At 42.0% G+C, this 22,031-nt stretch overlaps 2 protein-coding genes across 4 annotated transcripts in view; one reads left to right on the plus strand and one right to left on the minus strand.

The window, feature by feature from the left end:
- The first annotated feature begins 1,039 nt into the window (after positions 1–1,039).
- LOC129702864 (eukaryotic translation initiation factor 1A, X-chromosomal) lies at positions 1,040–18,051 on the plus strand. Its single transcript, XM_055644908.1, has 7 exons — positions 1,040–1,194; positions 10,961–11,044; positions 14,759–14,862; positions 15,588–15,638; positions 16,678–16,759; positions 16,848–16,939; positions 17,787–18,051. The coding sequence occupies exons 1-7, from the start codon at positions 1,179–1,181 to the stop codon at positions 17,790–17,792; spliced, it is 435 nt and encodes a 144-aa protein (XP_055500883.1). The 5' UTR covers positions 1,040–1,178; the 3' UTR covers positions 17,793–18,051.
- A 2,318-nt stretch (positions 18,052–20,369) lies between these two features.
- Positions 20,370–22,031, minus strand: part of sh3kbp1 (SH3-domain kinase binding protein 1) — a 177,144-nt gene continuing 175,482 nt past the window's right edge. For all 3 annotated transcript variants that reach the window (XM_055644906.1, XM_055644905.1, XM_055644907.1), the window contains one exon: positions 20,370–20,539. In XM_055644906.1, coding sequence (XP_055500881.1) covers positions 20,498–20,539 — 42 coding nt within the window. In that variant the 3' untranslated portion in view covers positions 20,370–20,497. The remainder of the gene's footprint in view (positions 20,540–22,031) is intronic.

Below are 22,031 nucleotides of genomic sequence, written 5' to 3' on the forward strand. Positions count from 1 at the left end.
TTATCTATCTGTTACAGGCTTACAGCATATTGACAATAATATTAAAGTTCTAATCTTGAGAATATCACATTTTTGAATTTTCGAGGCAGTCTGGCTGTTTATTACTATTCCGTCACAATGGTCAATTTTGTAATTATCTACAATTAGGTAACTAATTAATTATATGCTTTAATTTCAGTTTATCAAAGTAAGACGTTTCATATGTGTTTCAGAATGCTTCAATCTATAATAACTGAAACATTCATTCAGTTCTCTTAATTTTTAAGAAAGTTATGGGCTTTTGACTGTCCTCGGTCACAGCTTTCGTGTTAAGTCAATGGAAAAGCAATAGGGAACAAGCAATAGGGAAAGATGCTTATTTCCGAGTATGAAAATGGCCATAACCTTTTTAATACTGATGAAAGTGAATTAGGTATCAAATTAAACTTTTTATGCTTTATCTGATGGGATAAATTGCAGACTTGATTTTTAAAATCTCAAAAATTTGTAACATTGCTACCTTATCTAGTATACAACCATACGTTGCCGTGTGTAAGAACCTATCATGTTAATTTTGTTTAAGCAGGAACTGCAGATGCTGGAAAATCGAAGGTAGGCAAAAATGCTGGAGAAACTCAGCAGGTGAGGCAGCATATATGGAGCGAAGAAAATAGGCAACGTTTTGGGTCGAAACCCTTCTTCAGACTGGAATGTTAAATTTGTTTCTTTCTCCACAAATGCTCACTCATTGGCCTTCTGCATTATTTTCCAATTCATTGCAGGCAGAGCTATATGTAGTGATTGAGAAAGGCAACGCTGTGCACCTCCCTGGCCAGACCGCAGTGGGTGAATGGCAACAGCAAAGATCCCAGTATCCTCCAAAGATCTTGTAGAGGAGGTATCCTCTAGTATCTTTGGGTACCAGCAGCTGCCTGAGGTTGTTACTCTGGCTCTCCGGGACCACGTGATAATCACCGGCATTGTCGCCGCAGTGGTCACGTGACGTGACGACACACACGGCGGCTCCTCTAGTATCTGTGCGCGGCGGCACGTTGGTCACGTGATCGACCCCGCCGGTGTTCAGGAGCAGCTTTTCAATAAAGTTTTCTTGCGGCGGCGCATGCGCAGTGCGGGGGTAGGAGCGGCCGGAGCACAGATACCAGGGGCCGGAGTGAGCGGACAGCCAGAGGCCCGGAGCCATGCCCAAGAATAAAGGTGAGAGCGGCAGCAACGGCTGCCAGCCCGGTCCCCGCGGAAGGGTAATCGCGACTATTTTGTACCACGATGAAGCTGTCGGCGGCCCGGAGAGGCGGAGGCCCGGTCGCCCTCCCGTCAACACGTGTGCAGCGCAGTCCGGCCGACCGGCCTAGCGTAACCCATCCCGGCCTAACGGAGCTCATCTGAGTCTGACCCGCCATCCCTGGCCCATCCCGCCCCAGCGTAGCCCACCTCGACCTGGCTCGCCCCGGCCTAGCTCCCCCCGCCGCCGCCGCCGCCTAGCGTAGCCCACCCGCCCCGCCCCGGCTCCGCGTAGAGAATGCAGGAAAGAACTGTAGATGCTGGTTTAAATCGAAGGTAGACACAAAATGTTGGGGTAACTCAGCGGCACAGGCAGCATCTCTGGAGTCAAGGAATGGGTGACGTTTCAGGTCGAGACCCTTCTTCAGGCTGATCTGCGTAGAGAGTAGCGGGCCCGGCCTCGATGTTGACTGGAATGTCCGGCTGCAAATAACGGAAGAGCGTGGATTGAAGGCCTTTGCCGAGTGCGAAGACTGGATGCCGGGGGAGGTGGGAGGACACGCAGACAAATGCTGCAACAGATCGGGATTGCTTCAGGTCCGAAGTAAAATGGTGGATTAGTAAAAACGCTAGGTGCGTCAAGCATCTTCGGTGGAGGTAATAGCTGCTGACCTTGCAGCGAAACTATCAGGTGTTGCCAGACGCATTGAACATTTCCAGCATAGCTGAACTCTCCATGCAATTATAACGTAGAAGCTATCAGACTCCATATGGAGTAGTGCACTTGTGGTTTGCCCTTTTGGAAAAAAAAGACTTTTCTTGCAGAGGGTCCAAGAGTATCGTCGCCAAGCGTGTAGAATTTTGCATATTGGTTGAGAATACAATGCAAATATTCCCTGTGGTTTTAAGCGTTTAAGGGACGTGCAATAAGCAAGAAGATCATAAGCTTATACGGTTCACCATCCCTTCTCCGACACCTCGCCCCCGCTTCCTCCGAGAAATCACGTTCCGTAATCTAAAATCCATTGATTCCCACCATCTCTCTGACCTGCTCTCCACCACTCTCCCCCTGGACTCAACCCATATCTCACCTGATGATCTCACAAACCATCTTGTCTACTCCACCTTGTCTACCTCCCTTAACATTATGGCCCCCCTCAAAACAAGAACCGTAACTTTCAACACATCTTCACCCTGGTACACACCTGTACTTCGTCAGCTGAAACAGACTGGTCGCCGACTTGAACGACTCACAAAGAAATCATCTCTCACAGTCCACCATGAAGCTTACAAACTCCACCTCACTGACTACAAAGATGCCCTCATTGCTGCAAAATCTGCCTACCTCTCCTCCATATTCACCGACCCCTGCCTAAACCACAGAACCCTCTTCTCCACAGTGGGCAACCTCCTCAAGCCTTGAGCCAACACTCTCAAGCCTACCTCTACTCCGGATCTCTGCAACTCATTCCTCCACTTTTTCGCTGATAAAATCAGCACCATCTATCAATCTTTATCCCCTGTACCTGACTCCCCAGCATCTACTCCGCCACCTACCAAGGCCCCTCCTTTCAACACTGACCTCGTTACCCCTCCTCCACACTGCTTCCTCTCCCAGTTTGACCTGGTCACCCCTACTGAAATCTCCAAACTCATCAGCTCTTCCAAACCCACTACCTGCTCCCTCTCCCCTCTCCCCACTCCTCTGCTGAAGTCCTGCCTCCCCGTTCTCTGCCCCTACCTCACTAATCTCTTCAACTCCTCATTGTCCCCTCCGCTTTCAAAACTGCAGCTGTCACACCAATCTTAAAGAAACCTGGTCTTGATCCCTCCTCTCTCATTAACTACCGCCCAATCTCAAACCTCCCCTTTCAAAAACCCTGGAGAGTATCGTTGCGTCACAACTTCATTCCCACCTCCTTGCGTATAACCTACTTGAACCCCTCCAATCTGGCTTTCGCCCCCTCCATAGCACAGAAACTGCTCTCCTCAAAGTCCTCAGCGACCTCCTCACCTCTGCTGACACTGGTTCCCTCAACATCCTCATCCTCCTCGACCTGAGCGCAGCCTTTGATACAGTGAACCATAACATCCTGCTCATCAGACTCAAAGACCTCGGCATTGAAGGTTCTGCACTCAGCTGGCTCCGTTCCTACCTTTCCAACAGATCCCACATCATCTCTCTCCATAACCACACCTCTGCTACAGCCACAGTCACTCAAGGCGTTCCCCAAGGCTCCGTACTCAGCCCCCTCCTCTTCATCATCTACATCCTCCCCCTTGGTCAGATACTCCGCCACTTCAACCTTGGACTTCCACTGTTGCTACGCCGATGACGCCCAGATCTACCCTCGGCACCAAATAATCCCCCCACACAACCCCCCCCCCCCCCCCCCCCCCCCCCCCCCCCATCTCCCATATCAACTCCTGTTTGTCAGCTATAAAAACCTGGATGCAACATAACTTCCTCAAACTCAACAGCGATAAAACAGAATTCCTCCTCGTAGGCTCCAAATCCACTCAGCAAAATCAATAACCCCACTCTCACCATCGACGGCACAACTGTCTCCCCAGGCCCGCAACCTTGGCGTGATCTTTGATTCCACCCTCACATCCGCCATGTCATTAAAACCTCCTTCTTTCACCTCCGCAACCGCCAAACTCAGACCCTCTCACACTTCCCGCTGCTGAAAGACTCATCCATTCCTTCATCTCCTCCCGACTGGACTACTGCAACTCACTTCTCCTTGACATCAGCTCCACCTACATCAACTGACTCCAACTGGTCCAGAACGCAGCCGCCCGACTCAACACCCACATCAAATCCTGGCATCACATCACTCCAGAACTCAAACAACTTCACTGGCTTCCCATCTCCCACTGGATCACCTACAAAATCCTGGTCCTCACCTACAAAGCCCTCCACCATCTGCCCCCCCCATATCTCACTGACCTCCTCTCCCCCTACCAACCCTCACGGTCCCTCAGATCCACATCAGCCGGTCTCCTCTCCATCCACGTCCAACCTCCGCAGTTTTGGGGACAGAGCCTTCTCCAGGGCAGCTCCCAGGCTCTAGAACTCCCTCCCCCAACTGATCCGCAATTCCGTGTCCCTCACCGTCTTCCAGTCCCGCCTCAAGACCCATCTCTTCACCTCTGCCTATCCTTAGTCCCACGTCCCCCTCCCTTTTCATCTGTGCTTGAATTGCCTCATATTGTGTTTTGAATTGAATTCTGTCTTTAATTTGTGTACTAGTCATGTCTCTACTATTTATTTCATTCCCCTTACATGTTTTTCCTCTACTTGCTAAATTTTTGTAAGGTGACTTTCTTGACTTGACTTGACTTGACTTGTACATTCTCATCCAAATCGTTGATATAAACCACAAGCAGCAATGGCCCCAACACTGATCCCTGAGGCACAACACTAGTCATAGACCTCAAATCTGACAAATAATCTTCCACAAAGACTATTCTCTATCAACTCGGCTAGAGTACTGATTATTCTAGATCAATCCCTGCCGTTCCAAATGCCGATGAATCCTGTCTGTTTAGGTATACTTTGAATAATATCTCTACTGCTGACATAAAACTCTAGCTGATCCATGCTACCCTTCTTGAATGAAGGTATTGCTTTTGTTGTCTTCCAGTCGTGTGGCCAGGGGATATTTAAAGAATTCCATTAACCATATAACAATTACAGCAAGGAAACGGGCCATCTCGGCCCTACAAGTCCGTACCGAACAATTATTTTCCCCTAGTCCCATCTACCTGCACTCAGATTAGGGCCCCAGCAATTTCCCCTCCTAGCCTCCCATAACACCCAGGGATACATCGGGCACTTTTATCCTCCTAAGATGCCCACCTTCTCCCTGGTTACGCTCATGTCATTAATGAAGTTATAAAAAGCTATGGGATTTTCTTTTACTGGACTCGCCAAAGCCATTTCACGCCCCCCTTTCTAATGGACCGCTTAAGTTCTGATACTCTGCGGTTCCTCTTCTCATGTACTTTTACGTAATGGCAATCTCAATTAATAGAATCACACAGCATGGAAACTGGTACTTCTGCCCAGCTCATCCATGGTGACCAAGATGCCCCATCTAAGCTAGTCCCATTTTTGTGTGTTTGGCCTGCATCCTTCTGAACCGTTATCAAGGCTCCCACAATCTTCCTTGCCTCCCTAAATAACCTTGGATAGATCCTATGTATCCTATTCATGTAGCTGCCCAAGTGTCTTTTAAATGCTATTATAGCACCTCGCCCTCAACATGAACCTATGTCCTCAATTTCTTGATTCCACTAGCCTTGGTAAAAGAAAAACTGATATCTAAAATCTGTTCCCCGTTCCTGCTTTTTTTCCCATATCCCTTGATTCCTTTATCCCTATGAGTTAAATCTAACTCTTTCTTGAAAACATCCAGTGAATTGGTCTCCACTGCCTTCTGTGACAGAGAATTCCACAAATTCACAACTCTGGGTGAAAATGTTGTTCTCATCTCAGTTTTAAATGGCATCCCCTTTATTCGTAGACTGTGGCTCCTGGTTCTGGTCTCCCCCATCATTAGGAACATTTTTCCTGCATCTAGCTTGTCCAGTCCTTGTATAATTTTCATCCGAGAAAGTCACTACTTGTTCTTTAGAGGTGCTGCCTGACCTGCTGAGTTACTTCAGCAATTTGTGCCCTTTTGTATATTAACAAGCATCTGCAGTTGTTTGTTTCGACTACTTATACAATGATAATCCCTTACTTGCATATAGCGATCAATTGGTAATAACGGACATAATTTCCCTCCGCTATGATCCATAATAACACGGGTTCACTGACCACCAAATGTGGAGTCACCAACATCTTGTACAACTATAACATAATGGCCCAACTTATATGCTCAATACCCTGAGTGATGAAGGCCAATGTACCGAAAGCCATCTTTGCCATCCTATATACCCATGATGCCACTGTCAGAGAAATATATATCTGTGCTCCTAGGTGACTTCCCAGGACCTTCTGTTCACTAAGGGTTCTGCCCTGGTTTGTAGATTTCTCAGGTATATGTCCATATGGCATCATTTGAAATATTTTAACTAAGAGATCCTTGTTCAGCCAGTTTATCACATCATAGTCCCAGCTACACCATGCAGCATTGGGAAAGCAGTCAATATGATAACTTACACTCAGTCACTCTCTCTTTCCCCCCATCGGACAGAAAATACAAAAGCTTCATAGCATGTACAAACAGATACGGGACCAACTTCTTCCCTGCTTTTCTCAGACCCCGTGCCCCCATCATATCCAAAACCTCCATACCCGGCAAGGTTTATTTAACAAATCCTTCCAATTGAAGCCAAGTTTCAATTATGCAACAATGTCATATTTCCACACCCTGATCAATACTCTGTTCATCTGCCTTGCAGTCAAGTTTCTTCCATTAAAATGCCAATTAGCATTCCAATCCCCAGCATCTTGCTATGCCCATATCTTTTCTGTGTTATGGTCTGACCTGTTTTCTATATTGACTGAACTTCTTCCTCTATCTGTATGTCTGCTCTCTGTCACATACCCTTTCCAAAGTTGTTTAAAACGTATTGAAAGATGTCGGACCAATTCTAATTCCAATTACCCCAGAAATATATCCGATGATCCAAAACAAAAACAAAAGCCATCCCTTTCACACCATCCCTTTAGCCATTCATTCATCTGATCCATCATCTTATTCCTACGCTGTGTACTCGCCTCATGGAATGCCTGTAGTCGGGAGGCCATGCTGCTCTCGATGAAGACTGCTGCGAAAGTATTGTGGCTGCAGTAGTTCGAAGAGGCCAGGTAGTCAGCAGCTAGTCCAGAGGCAACCAAAATTATGGCCTTGGCTGTAAACTTCTGACAGCACCTTACATGCTTCCTTGAAAGTTGTGTCAAGAGGGCTTTTGGCACATTGGTCTTCATCAGTCAGAGTGTTGAGTATAGATGTTGGGAGATTATGTTACAGTTGTACAAGGCATTGGTGAGGCCATATTTAGAGTATTGTGTTCAGTCTTGGTCACCCTGTTATAGGAAAGATGGTGAGAGGGAATGTAAGAATAGCAGAGGATGGTTTCAACCTCATCCCTCTCCCCTGGCTCTTAATCTTTACCGAGATGTCACCCATTCCTTCTATCCACAGTTGCTGCGTGTCCCGCTGAGTTACTCCAGCACTTTGTGTCTATCTATAGGAAAGATGTTGTTAAGCTGGAAAGGGTGCTGAGAATATTTACGATGATGTTGCCAGATTCAAGGGCCTGAGCTGTAGGGAGTAGGTCTGTACTTTATTCTTTGGAGAACAGGAGGATGTGGGATGACCTTATAGAGATGTATTAGATCATGAGAGGAAGAGATAGGGTGAATGCATCACATCTTTTACCCAGAGTAGGGCAATCCAGAACCAGAGGACAGGGGCGAGGGGGGAAAGATTTAATAGGAACCTGAGGAGCAACTTTTTTTTTACACAAAGGGTGGTAGGCATATGGAACGAGCTGCCTGGGGAGGTGGTTGAGGCAGGTACTATCACAACATTTAAAAAACATTTGATAGGTTTAGAGGGATATAACCATATAACCATATAACAATTACAGCACGGAAACAGGCCATCTCGGCCATACAAGTCCGTGAAAAAGCTACTTATTTTAACTACTAAACCAGGTTCGCTTCTTAATAAACAGACACCACACAAACTGTTTGGTAGACCAGTTCAAAACTTTACTTAACATCGGCCGATGGAAGGGAGGGAGAACTCCAGTCAAGTGACCAACACAGACACTTGACTGTGCTCAGTCACCTTCTCTTAACAACAGAATTACATTGCCTTAAATAGGTTTTTTTTGTCCCCTTAGCGCATTCCACAGACATTAGTCATGGTCAGAGGTACAGGAAAAGGTTTCCACAGAATGCATCACATCAAACCTTTTGTTTACATGGTACAAGATATACTGAAAACATTGGCCATTTGCTTTATCTCCAAATAGACCACCCTAGCTCTTTTCGCTGCTTCCTCTGTCATTTGGTCCCTCACAAACATAGGTCATTTGTTTACAAAGATGTGACTATCTATTTCTCTCTTCCTTTATTGCCTCCTCCCCCATAAACATTGGTCATTTGGTTTATGGCATCTTACTTTCAAAGATATCTCTCTAGCTCCTTCACTTGGGAGACAATGTTATAGTATTTATTATCTCACACACACCACAACCTAAGGCAAGCCTAATTTGACACTAAATATAAGCTGTAAGCTAGCCCAGAAGTCAATTTAATATCTTCTTATATTTTTAACTAAAATTCGGCTTCATCATCCGTGCCGAACAATTATTTCCCCTTAGTCCCACCTGCCTGCACTCATACCATAACCCTCCATTCCCTTCTCATCCATATGCCTATCCAATTTATTTTTAAATGATACCAATGAACCTGCCTCCACCACTTCCACAGGAAGCTCATTCCACACCGCTACCACTCTGAGTAAAGAAGTTCCCCCTCATGTTACCCCTAAACTTCTGTCCCTTAATTCTGAAGTCATGTCCTCTTTGAATCTTCCCTATTCTCAAAGGGAAAAGCTTGTCCACATCAACTCTATCTATCCCTCTCATCATTTTAAAGACCTCTATCAAGTCCCCCCTTTACCTTCTGCGCTCCAGAGAATAAAGACCTAACTTATTCAACGTTTCTCTGTAACTTAGTTGTTGAAACCCAGGCAACATTCTAGTAAATCTCCTCTGTACTCGCTCTATTTTGTTGACATCCTTCCTATAATTGGGCGATGTACACCATACTCCAGATTTGGTCTCACCAATGCCTTGTACAATTTTAACATTACATCCCAGCTTCTATACTCAATGCTCTGATTTATAAAGGCTAGCATACCAAAAGCTTTCTTTACCACCCTATCTATATGAGATTCCACCTTCAAGGAACTATGCACGGTTATTCCTCTGTTCAACTGCATTCTTCAATTCCCTACCATTTACCATGTACGTCCTATTTTGATATGTCCTGCCAAGGTGTAGCACCTCACATTTATCAGCATTAAACTCCATCTGCCATCTTTCAGCCCATTCTTCCAAATGGCCTAAATCACTCTGTAGACTTTGGAAATCCTCTTCATTATCCACAACCCCCCCCCTATCTTGGTATCATCTGCATACTTACTAATCCAATTTACCACACCTTCATCCAGATCATTAATGTACATGACAAACAACAAAGGACCCAACACAGATCCCTGAGGCACCCTACTAGTCACCTGCCTCCAACCCGACAAACAGCCATCCACCATTACCCTCTGGCGTCTCCCATTCAGCCACTGTTGAATCCATCTTGCTACTCCTGCATATACCCAACAGTTGAACCTTCTTAACCAACCTTCCATGAGGAACCTTGTCAAAGAATTAAAGCCCATATAGACAACATCCACTGCTTTACCCTCGTCAATTTCCCTAGTAACTTTTTCAAAAAATTCAAGAAGATTAGTCAAACATGACCTTCCAGGCACAAATCCATGTTGACTGTTCCTAATCAGACCCTGTTTATCCAGATGCTTATATATCTTATCTCTAAGTATCTTTTCCATTAATTTGCCCACCACTGAAGTCAAACTAACAGGTCTATAATTGCTAGGTTTACTCTTAGAACCCTTTTTAAACAATGGAACAACATGTGCAGTACGCCAATCCTCGGGGACTATTCCCATTTCTAATAACATTTGAAATATTTCTGTCATCGCCCTGGCTATTTATACACTAACTTGCCTCAATGTCCTAGGGAATATCCTGTCAGGACCTGGAGACTTATCCACTTTTATATTTTTCAAAAGTGTCAGTACTTCAATGTGTCCAATCATTTGGATATGTGCCAAAAGCAGGCAGGGGGACTAGTAATTGGGGCTTGTTGGTCGTCGTGGGCAACTTGAGCCGAAGGGCCTGTTTACACGCTGTATAACAGCCTTTTTGTGCTGCCCATTTCTAAATGAGGCTGGTACTTGGTGATGCAGGGAGTTGCATATATCTAAATATTTATCTTCAAAATCATTTCAATGTAAAATAATTAAAATTATAAATAAATTTTAAAATGAAAGAAGCCACTTGACTTTTCAGTGAAGATTGATGACTCTTCCCCCCCCCCCCCCCCCCCCCCCTTCCCTTTATTACAGCTGTTTGAATTACAGAAATTTGCCCGTACAGAATTCACCATCCAATTAAACGAATTTCAAGGGGGGGGGGGGGGGGGAAGCACAGATGAGGGAAATCATATTATAGACAATTTTCTAGGAAGGCTACCCCTCGCTCTCTCACCCCCTCCTGCTAACACCATCCTCTCCACTCCCCCTGCTCCCTGTATTATGGGGAGCCTATATAGCTTTATACAGATCCTTGGCTCAGTAATTACAGGAGGGCTGGGGACACTGCCAAGTGCAGCTACAAATTGGGAGGTTAGATGTGCTGCTGTCTAACATCTAGCAAGCGCTGCAATCCTGTGTTTCAAAATGCATTGGAGCACACTACACTTAACAGATGTTACGCCATAGAACCATCAGTGAGCTGCCAGCATGATCCGTCCCATTATCACATTTTAGAGTATGGGTTTGAATTTGACTTAAAAATACATTAGGGATCATAATTTTTTGTCTGTTTTAAGTGAGAATGTGGAGTGCCAGACATATGATTGTAAAGCCAGAATGTCTCGTGCATGAACTGATGTGTTATTTATTCAAACCAGGTAAGGGAGGTAAGAACAGGAGACGTGGTAAGAATGAAAATGAATCTGAGAAACGTGAGCTAGTCTTCAAAGAGGATGGTCAAGGTAAGTGTGAAGTACTTCACCCTACTCTTCCCACATCCAGCACGATCAGGCAATGTGCCTGTTCTTCGTCTGGGGAGAAAAGTGGTTATAAATTCAATATTTAGTAGTTCCATCTTTTAATATATAATTTAGCCTGGTATAGTTTTAGGCCAGATTTACTCAAGTTGTTTTTGAAGATCTTGGTTCCCAGAATTAAAAATGGTTCATTTTGTTTTTTGGATGATAAATCAAAATTACTTGAGATTCTGGGCATATCATTTAACAAATGGAAAATTTAGGCTGTTAATTGAACTTATTTTACATGAGGTCATAAGGAATAGTAGAATTAGGCCATTCGGCCCATCAATTCTATGCCTTTCAATCTCCTCCTACTAACCCCATTCTCCTCCCTTCTCCCCATAATCACTGACACCTGTACTAATCAAGAATCTATCTATCTCTGCCTTAAAAATATCTACTAACTTGGCCTCTATAGCCATCTGGGCAAAGTATTCCACAGATTCACCCCCTTTCACTATTCTATATGTGTCAATGAGGTTCCCTCTCATTCTTCTAAACTCCAGCGATTACAGGACTGGTGCTGTCAAACGCTCATCATAGGTTAACCCACTCATTCCTGGGATCATTCTTGTAAACCTCCTCTGGACCGTCTCCAGAGCCAGCACATCCTTCCTCAGATACGGTGTCCAAAATTGTTCACAATATTCCAAATGCAGCCTTACCAGCGCCTTATAGAGCCTCAACATTACATCCCTGTAATGAGGTGCAAGTGGATGCCCTAGCAGCCGACCTCTTGCTTTGTACATCACCCACAGTGCCCCCCATGATGTTTGGGACAAAGACCCATCATTTATTTATTTGCCTCTGTACTCCATAATTTGAGATTTGTAATAGACAAAATCACGTGGTTAAAGTGCACATTGTCACATTTTAATAAAGGCCATTTTTATACATTTTGGTTTTACCATGTAGAAATTACAGCTGTGTTTATACATAGTCCCCCATTTCAGGGCACCATACTGTTTGGGACAGCAATGTCATGTGAATGAAAGTAGTCATATTTAGTATTTTGTTGCATATCCTTTGCATGCAATGACTGCTTGAAATCTGCGATTCATGGACATCACCAGTTGCTGGGTGTCTTCTCTGGTGATGCTCTGCCAGGCCTGTCTTGCAACCATCTTTAGTTTATGCTTGTTTTGGAGGCTAGTCCCCTTCAGTTTTCTCTTCAGCATATAAAAGGCATGCTCAATTGGGTTTAGATCAGGTGATTGACTTGGCCACTCAAGAATTTACCATTTTTTAGCTTTGAAAAACTCCTTTGTTGATTTAGCAGTATGTTTGGGATCATTGTCTTGCTGCAGAATGAACCGCCGGCCAATGGGTTTTGAGGCATTTGTTTGAACTTGAGCAGACAGGTTGTGTCTATACACTTCAAAATTAATTATGCTACTACCATCAGCAGTTGTATCATAAATGAAGATAAGTGAGCCAGTACCTTCAGTGGCCATGCCCAGGCCATAACACTCCCACCACCGTGTTTCACAGATGATGTGGTATGCTTTGGATCTTGGGCAGTTCCTTCTCTCCTCCATACTTTGCTCTTGCCATCATTCTGATATGTTAATCTTCATCTCATCTGTCCACAAGACCTTTTTTCTAGAACTGTGGTTGCTCTTTTAAGTACTTCTTGGCAAACTAACCTGGCCATCCTATTTTTACGGCTAACCAGTTTGCATCTTGCAGTGTAGCCTCTGTATTTCTGTTTAATGAAGTCTTCTGCGGACAGTGGTCATTGACAAATCCACCCCTGACTCCTGAAGAGTGTTTCTGATCTGTTGGACAGGTGTTCGGGGATTTTTCTTTAATAGAGAGAATTATAGAGAGATTTTTCTTTATTATAGAGAGAATTCTACTGTAATTGTTATATGGTTATCAGCTGTGGAGGTCTTCCTTGGCCTGCCAGTCCCTTTGCGATTAGTAAGCTCACCAATGCTCTCTTTCTTCTTAATGATGTTCCAAACAGTTGATTTTGGTCAGTCTAAGGTTTGGCTAATGCCACTAACAGTTTTATTCTTGTTTCTCAGTCTCATAATGGCTTTTTTGACTTTCATTGGTGCAACTTTTGTCCTCATGTTGATACACAGCGTTAAAAGTTTACAAAGGTGATGGAAAGACTAGGTACTGAGAGCTCTCTTATACCTACAATAAGGAGGCATTTAAACACTCCTGAGCAATTACAAACACATGAGACGCCGTGTGTCCCAAGCATTATGGTGCCCTGAAAAAAGGGGGGGGGGGGGGGGGCAGGACTATGTATAGACACTGCTGTAATTTCTACATGGTGAAACCAAAATATATAAAAATGGCCTTTAATAAAATCTGACAATGTGCACTTTAACCACATGTGATTTTTTTTCTATTACAAATCTCAAATTGTGGCGTGCAGAGGCTAATAAATAAATGACGGGCCTTTGTCCCAAATATTATGGAGGACACTGTAGTTTCATCTAGAACTATTAATTTGGCATTCATTTATTTATTACTTGTATGTGTTCTGAGCAGGTAGAGTCATGCAGCATAGAAGCGGACCCTTCGGCCCCAACTTCCCCATGCCGACCAATAAGCCCCATCTACACATGTCCCATCTACCTGTGCTTGGCTCATATCCCTCTAAATCTTTGTTGTTGATAGACCCGTCCAAGTGATTTTTAAATGTTGTTATAGTACCAATGGTTCTTCCTAAAATGCAATAGTTTGATAGCTCCTAAGCTCTTAACCATGTTACTGAGGGGTAAGTGTTTTTCTGCAGTATACTCTGTGATCTCTTATTGTATCTCCTGTTTTTATAAGAGGATTAAAACAAAAAAATACTTTTTCAGTGCCACAATGGACATTGATTTCCATGTTAAACTATTATACCCGCATCTTTGCTTTAAGTGAAAAGACACATGTACTCTGCACCACTGACGAGGATAAGCTAAGTCATTGAATTGTGTCCTGTCAGGCAAATAGCAAATGTCTTAATGAATAACGTCAGTTGCCATGCCTTTATATTTTAATCAGCATAGAAATGTAACTGGCTGGGTTAAGATGCCTTTTTGTAAGTTGTATTAGTAATCTGATTGTCAGAAGGTTGAGTTCTAGACTCGTTCCAGAGACAGAAGCTTGAAAAAAAAGACATTCCAGGAATAGTCCGTGATGTCATCTCTTGCGTGAGGCAATGGGATAGATCTTCTGTTGTTCCTAAATCACTATCCTCTATATCATGCGGCCTGTTTCAATGTGGCCTCAGTGCAGTCTTCCACTGAAGAGTCTGAGGAATAATGTCTGGTTGGTTATGTGGCCACTGCATTACCTGAGAAGTGCAGCACTGTACCATCTTGCAGTGCAACAGAGTCGCTGCTGATTTAGGCCAGCACAGTTCTAATATGGTCTTTTGTGGGCATAATTCGGTACGGTTTGGCATTGTGGCGAGAGATATGCCCTATAAAATTCTGACTCCCTCGGTGGATGTAAAAGATCCAACATTATTCAAGCAGTATTAAAGATCTTTGGAACCACACGGCACAGAAATGGATCCTTTGGTCCCCCATGTCCACACTGACCTTCAATCATTCACCTTTGACTTTTGATGGTTATGAAGTTTGATATGTAAATGTTCTATGATTGCTTAATTAAAGTGAATGATCTCCAATCTGTTTTAATTTGTAGAATATGCCCAGGTGATTAAGATGCTGGGAAATGGGCGCTTGGAAGCCATGTGTTTTGATGGTGCGAAGAGGCTTTGCCATATTCGAGGGAAGCTGAGAAAGAAGGTGACGACCCTTTGTATTTTAGTCCCCATTCCCAGTCAGGTAGTGGTGCATTTAATTATGTTGAATATTCAATTTAAAAGGTCACAGAACCCCATAAGCAGCTTCTGTGCTCTTGTCATTTTATGGCATAGTTACAATCTCGCACTTACGAAATTTCAAAATTGAATTAAAAAAAAAAATATCCTCAGAAAATGTCAAGATTCCTCTGAAAATCATTATTCTCTTTTTCATAAGGCTAATGTGGGGCAGTTAAAAAAAATCTTGTTATTGTATTTAGGTACAGCTGGTTAATTTGTCATTCAGAAGCACACGCTGACTCTTATTCCAATGGATTGTACTTTTAAGATTTGGCTTGTTTGTATTTCTGACTGACTTATTTTTCCTTTTTTTTGAGAGGGTGTTTCTTGTTCTGTATGTAATGACACTTGTTGCAGTACTTGGAACTTATCACCACCTGTTCATCTTGGTGATGTTAAGATGTATTCTGTAAATTGTTTTCCCCATTTATTAATGTACACTGCTACCTATTAGTTCCAAGCCAATGTTAAATCCATCTGTTAAAGGCAAGCTAACTTTAGAATTGTGTGGCTTAGAGGCTCTTGCATTTTGAATGGTTAAATGGCTATTTATCAAGCATGGCCTATGTGGATGGTGCAGATGCATCTAGACTTTGAAGGTAAAATATTAACCATATCCTGGATTGATTCTATTATAATTTGTTTCAGGTTTGGATAAATACATCAGATATTATATTGGTTGGGCTGAGAGATTACCAGGTGAGAATTTCCCCCTTTTATTATGAAGTCTTATTAAGGAGAAACATATTGTATTTATGAACTTTACAATGTGTACATAGAATATACTGAATGTGTTGGAGCCATGTCTTGAATCTCATCAGAAGTTTAACTGTGACCTCCTGAATAAGTGACATTTTAGTTGTAAGTGGTATTCAATGTGCTCATGACATTTAATCTGATTGTAAAACGTCAAAGTTGTCTAACATGCTTTAGCCATATAGGAATGAAGAAAGGTGATACTTGGGTAACAGGAAAAAGTCAGTAAATTAGACATACCCATAAAGCTTTAGTTAATTTGTGGTTCAGGAAAAAGAGCCATAAATCCTGCAGCTGTAAAGATCCTGATTAATATCCATCCTTTTAATACTGATTTTTAAACCATTCTGCACCTTTCATGAATGAGCTTAACTTGTTCTGACCTCTGGTCTTGTGCAAGAGTTCCCCCTTCTGGTCACTGAGAACCTTAATTTTGCATGGTGTTTCTGATAGCATGTATCTCCCATTTTAGTTTTGTATGTCACTTTCCCACTTTTATGAACCTCTCTGCAACAGGGTATAACTGGGTAGATTTCCAGCAATCCTTGTTATGCTTTGGATGCCAGGATAAGGCCTACCTTCCAGTAATGCTCCCTGCTTTTGCTGATCAGTAAGAGGCAATGGTGCTGAATCCTGGTTCCAGCAGCATCCAACAGGCAGGTAGGCTCTTGGAACAGTTTTCCTGAAGCCATAGATGAAATTTGAGTAATAGTTATGCACTTTGTGAACTGGTACCAATGAAAAGTAATTAATTAATCATTAATTAATGATTAACTCCTAATTCTGGATGCATTTTCCATCAAGTGACCTGTGTGTGCAGCTTGCAGAGAGCAGGTTTGAAACTTACTTGCACAAGGTGTATACAAATGGAATTGGGGATGCTTGGTTAGCTTTGCCTGAAACTGTTAATGCTATTGAATTGTTAAGTTGTTTGTTTGATACCACATTTTGTTGAAAACATATTTTCTTGCCACCTCCAAAGGATAACAAGGCTGATGTCATCCTGAAATACAATGCGGATGAAGCCAGAAGTTTGAAAGCATATGGCGAACTTCCAGAACATGGTATGGACTACTTTGATAATTAAATTCTCACGTAACTAAAATTTCAAACAGAAATTAACATTTTTTCAATCTTTTCCTTTAACCTCAGCCAAAATCAATGAGACTGATACCTTTGGGCCTGGTGATGATGATGAAATCCAGTTTGATGACATTGGGGACGATGATGAAGACATTGATGACGTGAGTACGATTTGTCACTGAATAAATGCCAAGATTTTTCAAGAAGCTTGTTTGATGTCAGTTACTCCCTGTTTGCAGTTGCATTTCAGTTGCACTTGAATGTAAAAGGTGAAACTTGCAATTTATCCTTCCTGCATTGATAATATATTGGTGGTTTGCAACATTTAAATTCTGTCTTGGTCACATTGTGTTTGTTACCTTGTTGCATTTCACTTTTGCTACCACATCTTGGAAGAAGTTGCTATAGATTTAATAATCATGTAGACGTTAAATTGAGGACAGATAAAAGCGTGCTCCTTTCCAGGAGCAGGCATAAAATGAATTATTTCATGTGTCACCATTTAACAAGATCAAACTGAATCAGAATCACTTTCCTGCCTGTTTCCCTTAGCCCTCAACTCCGCATAAACCCAGAATTTGTGTGAATGGATGTGTAGAATTCCAAAAAATCACGATGGCATGAGAAGAAATTCTTCATCTCTTGATTGGCAATCCTTATTCTGGAAGTGTGGCCTCCTAATTCTGGATACATCCTCTGTAATTTTTCCTTAGACACTTATCATTCTAAATTCAAATTATTGCATACCCAAACTTTTGTCATAAAATAAACCTTTGCACCAGAAATCAAACTAGCAAATCTAATAAGAATATCAGTATAATCCTAAGGAAATCAAAGGTGTGGGCTGTTCAGTTGTATTCTCCCCTGTACCTTGCTTAAAACTGGTTGATTGGTAACAATCCTATTTTGAACACTGCAAGTATATCATTGACAGATTACCAGTTTGTAATATTTGCTTCTGTAATTTAAATTGGCCAGTGGTTTATAACTTCTAATATTTTCTTACAGATCTAAATTGGGATTGAACGTGGATTCCAACATTGTACCAAGCTTCCTTTTTGAAGTAAATTACTTTTTTTTGGATTTGACATCAGCATTTTGTGTGGATGAATTGACTTGTTAATACCTAATGTATCTTAAATTCATTCTGCAGCAATTTGTTTAAAAACCTATGTTTTAGTGTATTTATATTCTTCTGCCAAGTGAATAAAAGGATTTGGTATGAAGAGTTTGTTAGGAAGTGCAACCCTTTCCAATAAAATGTCAAATCTCATGGATCTGTTTTTTGTGTCATAGGTGAGTAATAAAATAAGTTTTCCTTTTGTCAGTATTCCATAATGTTGCTTTGAAACATGGTTTATCTGAGACCCCGAGTATTAACAATTGTGTATATTATTTTCCTACACTATCAATAAATCATGAAGTGTGGGGAAAATAGTAATCATTTAGGTGACTTTTTATTGGGCTATTTTTTGATAGGAATTGCAATTCTAAATCTGTCAGAAATCATTCCTGCACAAGTACATTTGTCAAGGGAGGTGCTGAGGTGAGGAACATTCTTTAAATAGTCTGAAACGCACCAGATTTAATTCCATATGTTCATGCAGTTCTTTAGTTGGAAGAATGTTTTCACTACACCCACACTTGTACATTGGGGGAAGATCCAAAGCACTTTGTATGAAAAGAACAAAAATCAGGCACAAACTGGCAATCAAACGTTACATTCTTTATTGAAAAATAGCATCAAATAGTTACCAGCATAGGCTTGTATGCGCCTGAATTACTTTGCAAGTGTGTGTTCACACGTGCATATACATACAGTGCACTCTATAACATTTGGGACAAAGACCCATCATTTATTAATTTGCCTCTGTACTCCACGATTTGTAATAGAAACAAATCATATGTGGTTAAAGTGCACATTGTCAGATTTTAATAAAGGCCATTTTTAAACATTTTGGTTTCACCATGTAGAAATTACAGCAGTGTTTATACATAGTCACCCCCCCATTTCAGGACACCATAATGTTTGGGGGCACATGGCTTTGCAGGTGTTTGTAATTGTTCAGGTGTTTAATTGCCTCCTAATGCAAGTATCAGAGAGCTCTCAGCACCTAGTCTTTCCATCGCCTTTGGAAACTTTTATTGCTGTTTATCATCATGAGGACCAAAGTTGTGTCAAAGAAGCCATTATGAGACTGAAACAAGAATAAAAATGTTAGAGACATCAGCCAAACCTTAGGCTTACCAAATCAACTGTTTAGACATCCTAAAGAAGAAAGAGACCATCAGTATCTGCTGATGGTGAGCTTACTAATCGCAAAGGGACTGGCAGGCCAAGGAAGACCTCCACAGCTGATGACAGAAGAATTATCTCTATAATAAAGAAAAATCCCCTGTCCGACAGATCAGAAACACTCTTCAGGAGTCGGGTGTGGATTTATTAATGACCACTGTCTGCAGAAGACTTCATGAACAGAAATACAGAGGCTACATTGCAAGAAGCAAACCACTGTTTACCGCAAAAATAGGATGGCTGGGTTACAGTTTGCCAAGAAGTACTTAGAAAAGTAACCATTGTTCTGGAAAAAGGTCTAGTGGACAGATGAGACGAAGATTAACTTATTTCAGAGTGATGGCAAGAGCATAGTATGGAGGAGAGAAGGAACTGCCCAAAGCATACCACCTCATCTGTGAAACACGGTGGTGGGGGTGTTATGGCCTGGGCATTTATGGCTGCTGAAGGTACTGGCTCACTTATCTTCATTGATAATACATCTGCTGATGGTAGTAGCATAATGAATGCTGAAGTGTAGGCACATCCGATCTGCTTAAGTTCATGCCTCAAAACTCATTGGCCAGCAGTTCATTCTACAGCAAGACAATGATCCCAAACATACTGCAAAAGCAACAAAGGAGTTTTTTAAAGTTAAAATTGGTCAATTCTTGAGTGGCCAAGTCAATCACCCGATCTGAACCCAATTGAGCATGCCTTTTATATGCTGAAGAGAAAACTGAAGGGGACTAGCCCCCAAAACAAGCAGAAGCTGAAGATGGCTGCAATACCAGCCAGGAAGAGCATCACTAGAGAAGACACCCAGCAACTGGTGATGTCCATGAATCGCAGACTTCAAGCAGTCATGGCATTCAAAGGATATGCAACAAAATACTAAACATGACTTTCATTTACATGACATTGCTGTGTCCCAAACATTATAGTGCCCTGAAATGGGGGGGAACTACGTATGAACACAACTGTAATTTCTACATGGTGAAACCAAAATGTATAAAAATGGCCTTTATTAAAATCTGACAATGTGCACTTTAACCACAGATGATTTTTTTTCTATCACAAATATCAAATTGTGGAGTAGAGGCAAATAAATAAATGATGAGTCTTTGTCCCAAACAATATGGAGGGCACTGTACATAATGTATATATATATAAGCCTCTAGCATTAGCCATTTTGGACATCAGTGCATTTAGTATTGGGAAAACAGTAAAATCATTCTGTGTTTACTATTGTGAACAACAGTTTTTGCATTACAAAACATGAAAACCTGTTTATAAAAGATGTGGGGGGGGGGGGGGGGGGGGGGGGGGGGGGGGGGAAATAAGTTTAATTAATTTGGCACAAAACTAAATTTGGCTGTGTCATAACTTAAGTCCTGGAACTACCAGAGGTGTAATTGCAGCATTTTGTCCTGGGAATAACCAATCATTTTGATTGAAGTGCTTTCTTAATTCCTTCCACTTCCATCTGTAAATAAAATTTGAAAAACATCCTTAACATCTTCCAATTCAGCGTCTCAGATTGGAAAAAGAGCAGCAGCTAAATCCTGCATTAATTTCATGATCCAAAGTTACCAGTCAAGAACTACGAGTGCCTGCCCTAATTACCCCGGATATGATCACTAACATAATTTGTATAGGAAGGAACTGCAGATGCTGGTAAGATAGGCAAAAAGCTGGAGTAACTCAGCGGGACAGGCAACATCTCTGGAGAGTAGGAATGGGTGACGTTTTGGGTCAAGTCTGAAGAAGGATCTTGACCCGAAAAGTCACCCATTCCTTCTCCAGTGATGCTACCTGTCCCGCTGAGTTACTCCAGCTTTTTGTGTTACTAACATAATTTGTATCAGTTCCACACACATATAATGTGTACCAAAAGTTCATGTCCTAGGTTAGGATTTCTCCCAGTCTTACGTCCTTAAACCATACAATAATTGTTGTCCAAAAGACTAAATATCCATGTGTTTCTTGGATTTAATGGTGTTTCTAATTCTTCCCCAAAAATAAAGCTTTACTGCTATATGTCCTTTAAAAATCAATTGAACCTAGCTTTACATTTCAGGGAACACAGGTTTAGTTCATAAAATCAGTTGCAGAGTATAATACAGGCACACCTAATAAAATAATGTCCAAAGACTTTATTGAACTTTACTGACTTTACTGTATCATTGCTTGATACAGTAATGCCACCGCGCAAAACCTAAAGGCCTGAAATTAATGGTAAATCAGGAAAATGGAGTGCAATCTCACTTGGGAAAACTAAGTGTTCTCTGCATTGTGGAAATGACAGGTAGGATGCCACTTTTAATAAAATTAGATTTTCAGCTTTAAATTAGAGTGAGGAAAAACAAGACCCCAACCAAATATAGAAAGCTTAGAACAATGAAATCTAATGTGTGATAATTAAGTTAATTCATATTGCAAAAGGCAATAAGCTATATACACAAACTATAGACCACTTTAACAGCAGTTCACCTTGAACAGGTCCATATGAATTGATAGCTATTACTTTCTAAAAAGATACTGTGATAGTTTGGTCCCGCCCTGTCTACAAACTAGCCAAACTGGCATGGTGTGTTCACTGCTGATGTTCCTCATAATTCAGCTGTGGGGAATTGTGCAGGAGCAGGTCCATGAGGAAGCATTGCATGTACCATATTTTACAATGTAGGAGGCTCCATTAATTCTCCCTGTGACCTGTTGCCATCAACACACCCAGATTCTACTATTCACATATATGCCTGGGGTGATTTACAGTGACCAACTAACATACCACCTCTCATCTTTGGGAAGGAGAACGACACTGGAGCATCTAGGTGAATTCCACACAGTCACTGGGAGAATGTGCAAGCTACACGCAGGCAGCACAAGGTTGGGATGGAACACAGTGTTTAAGAAGGAACTGCAGATGCTGGAAAATCGAAGGTACACAAAAATGCTGGAGAAACTCAGCGGGTGCA

The sequence above is a fragment of the Leucoraja erinacea genome, chromosome 13, assembly GCF_028641065.1.
Source record: "Leucoraja erinacea ecotype New England chromosome 13, Leri_hhj_1, whole genome shotgun sequence".
Classification (NCBI taxonomy): domain Eukaryota; kingdom Metazoa; phylum Chordata; class Chondrichthyes; order Rajiformes; family Rajidae; genus Leucoraja; species Leucoraja erinaceus.

Coding starts and splice junctions, on each gene's coding strand:
- LOC129702864 (XM_055644908.1), top strand. Junction 11,045..14,758: donor CTTCAAAGAGGATGGTCAAG/GTAAGTGTGAAG, acceptor TTTAATTTGTAG/AATATGCCCAGGTGATTAAG. Junction 14,863..15,587: donor GAGGGAAGCTGAGAAAGAAG/GTGACGACCCTT, acceptor AATTTGTTTCAG/GTTTGGATAAATACATCAGA.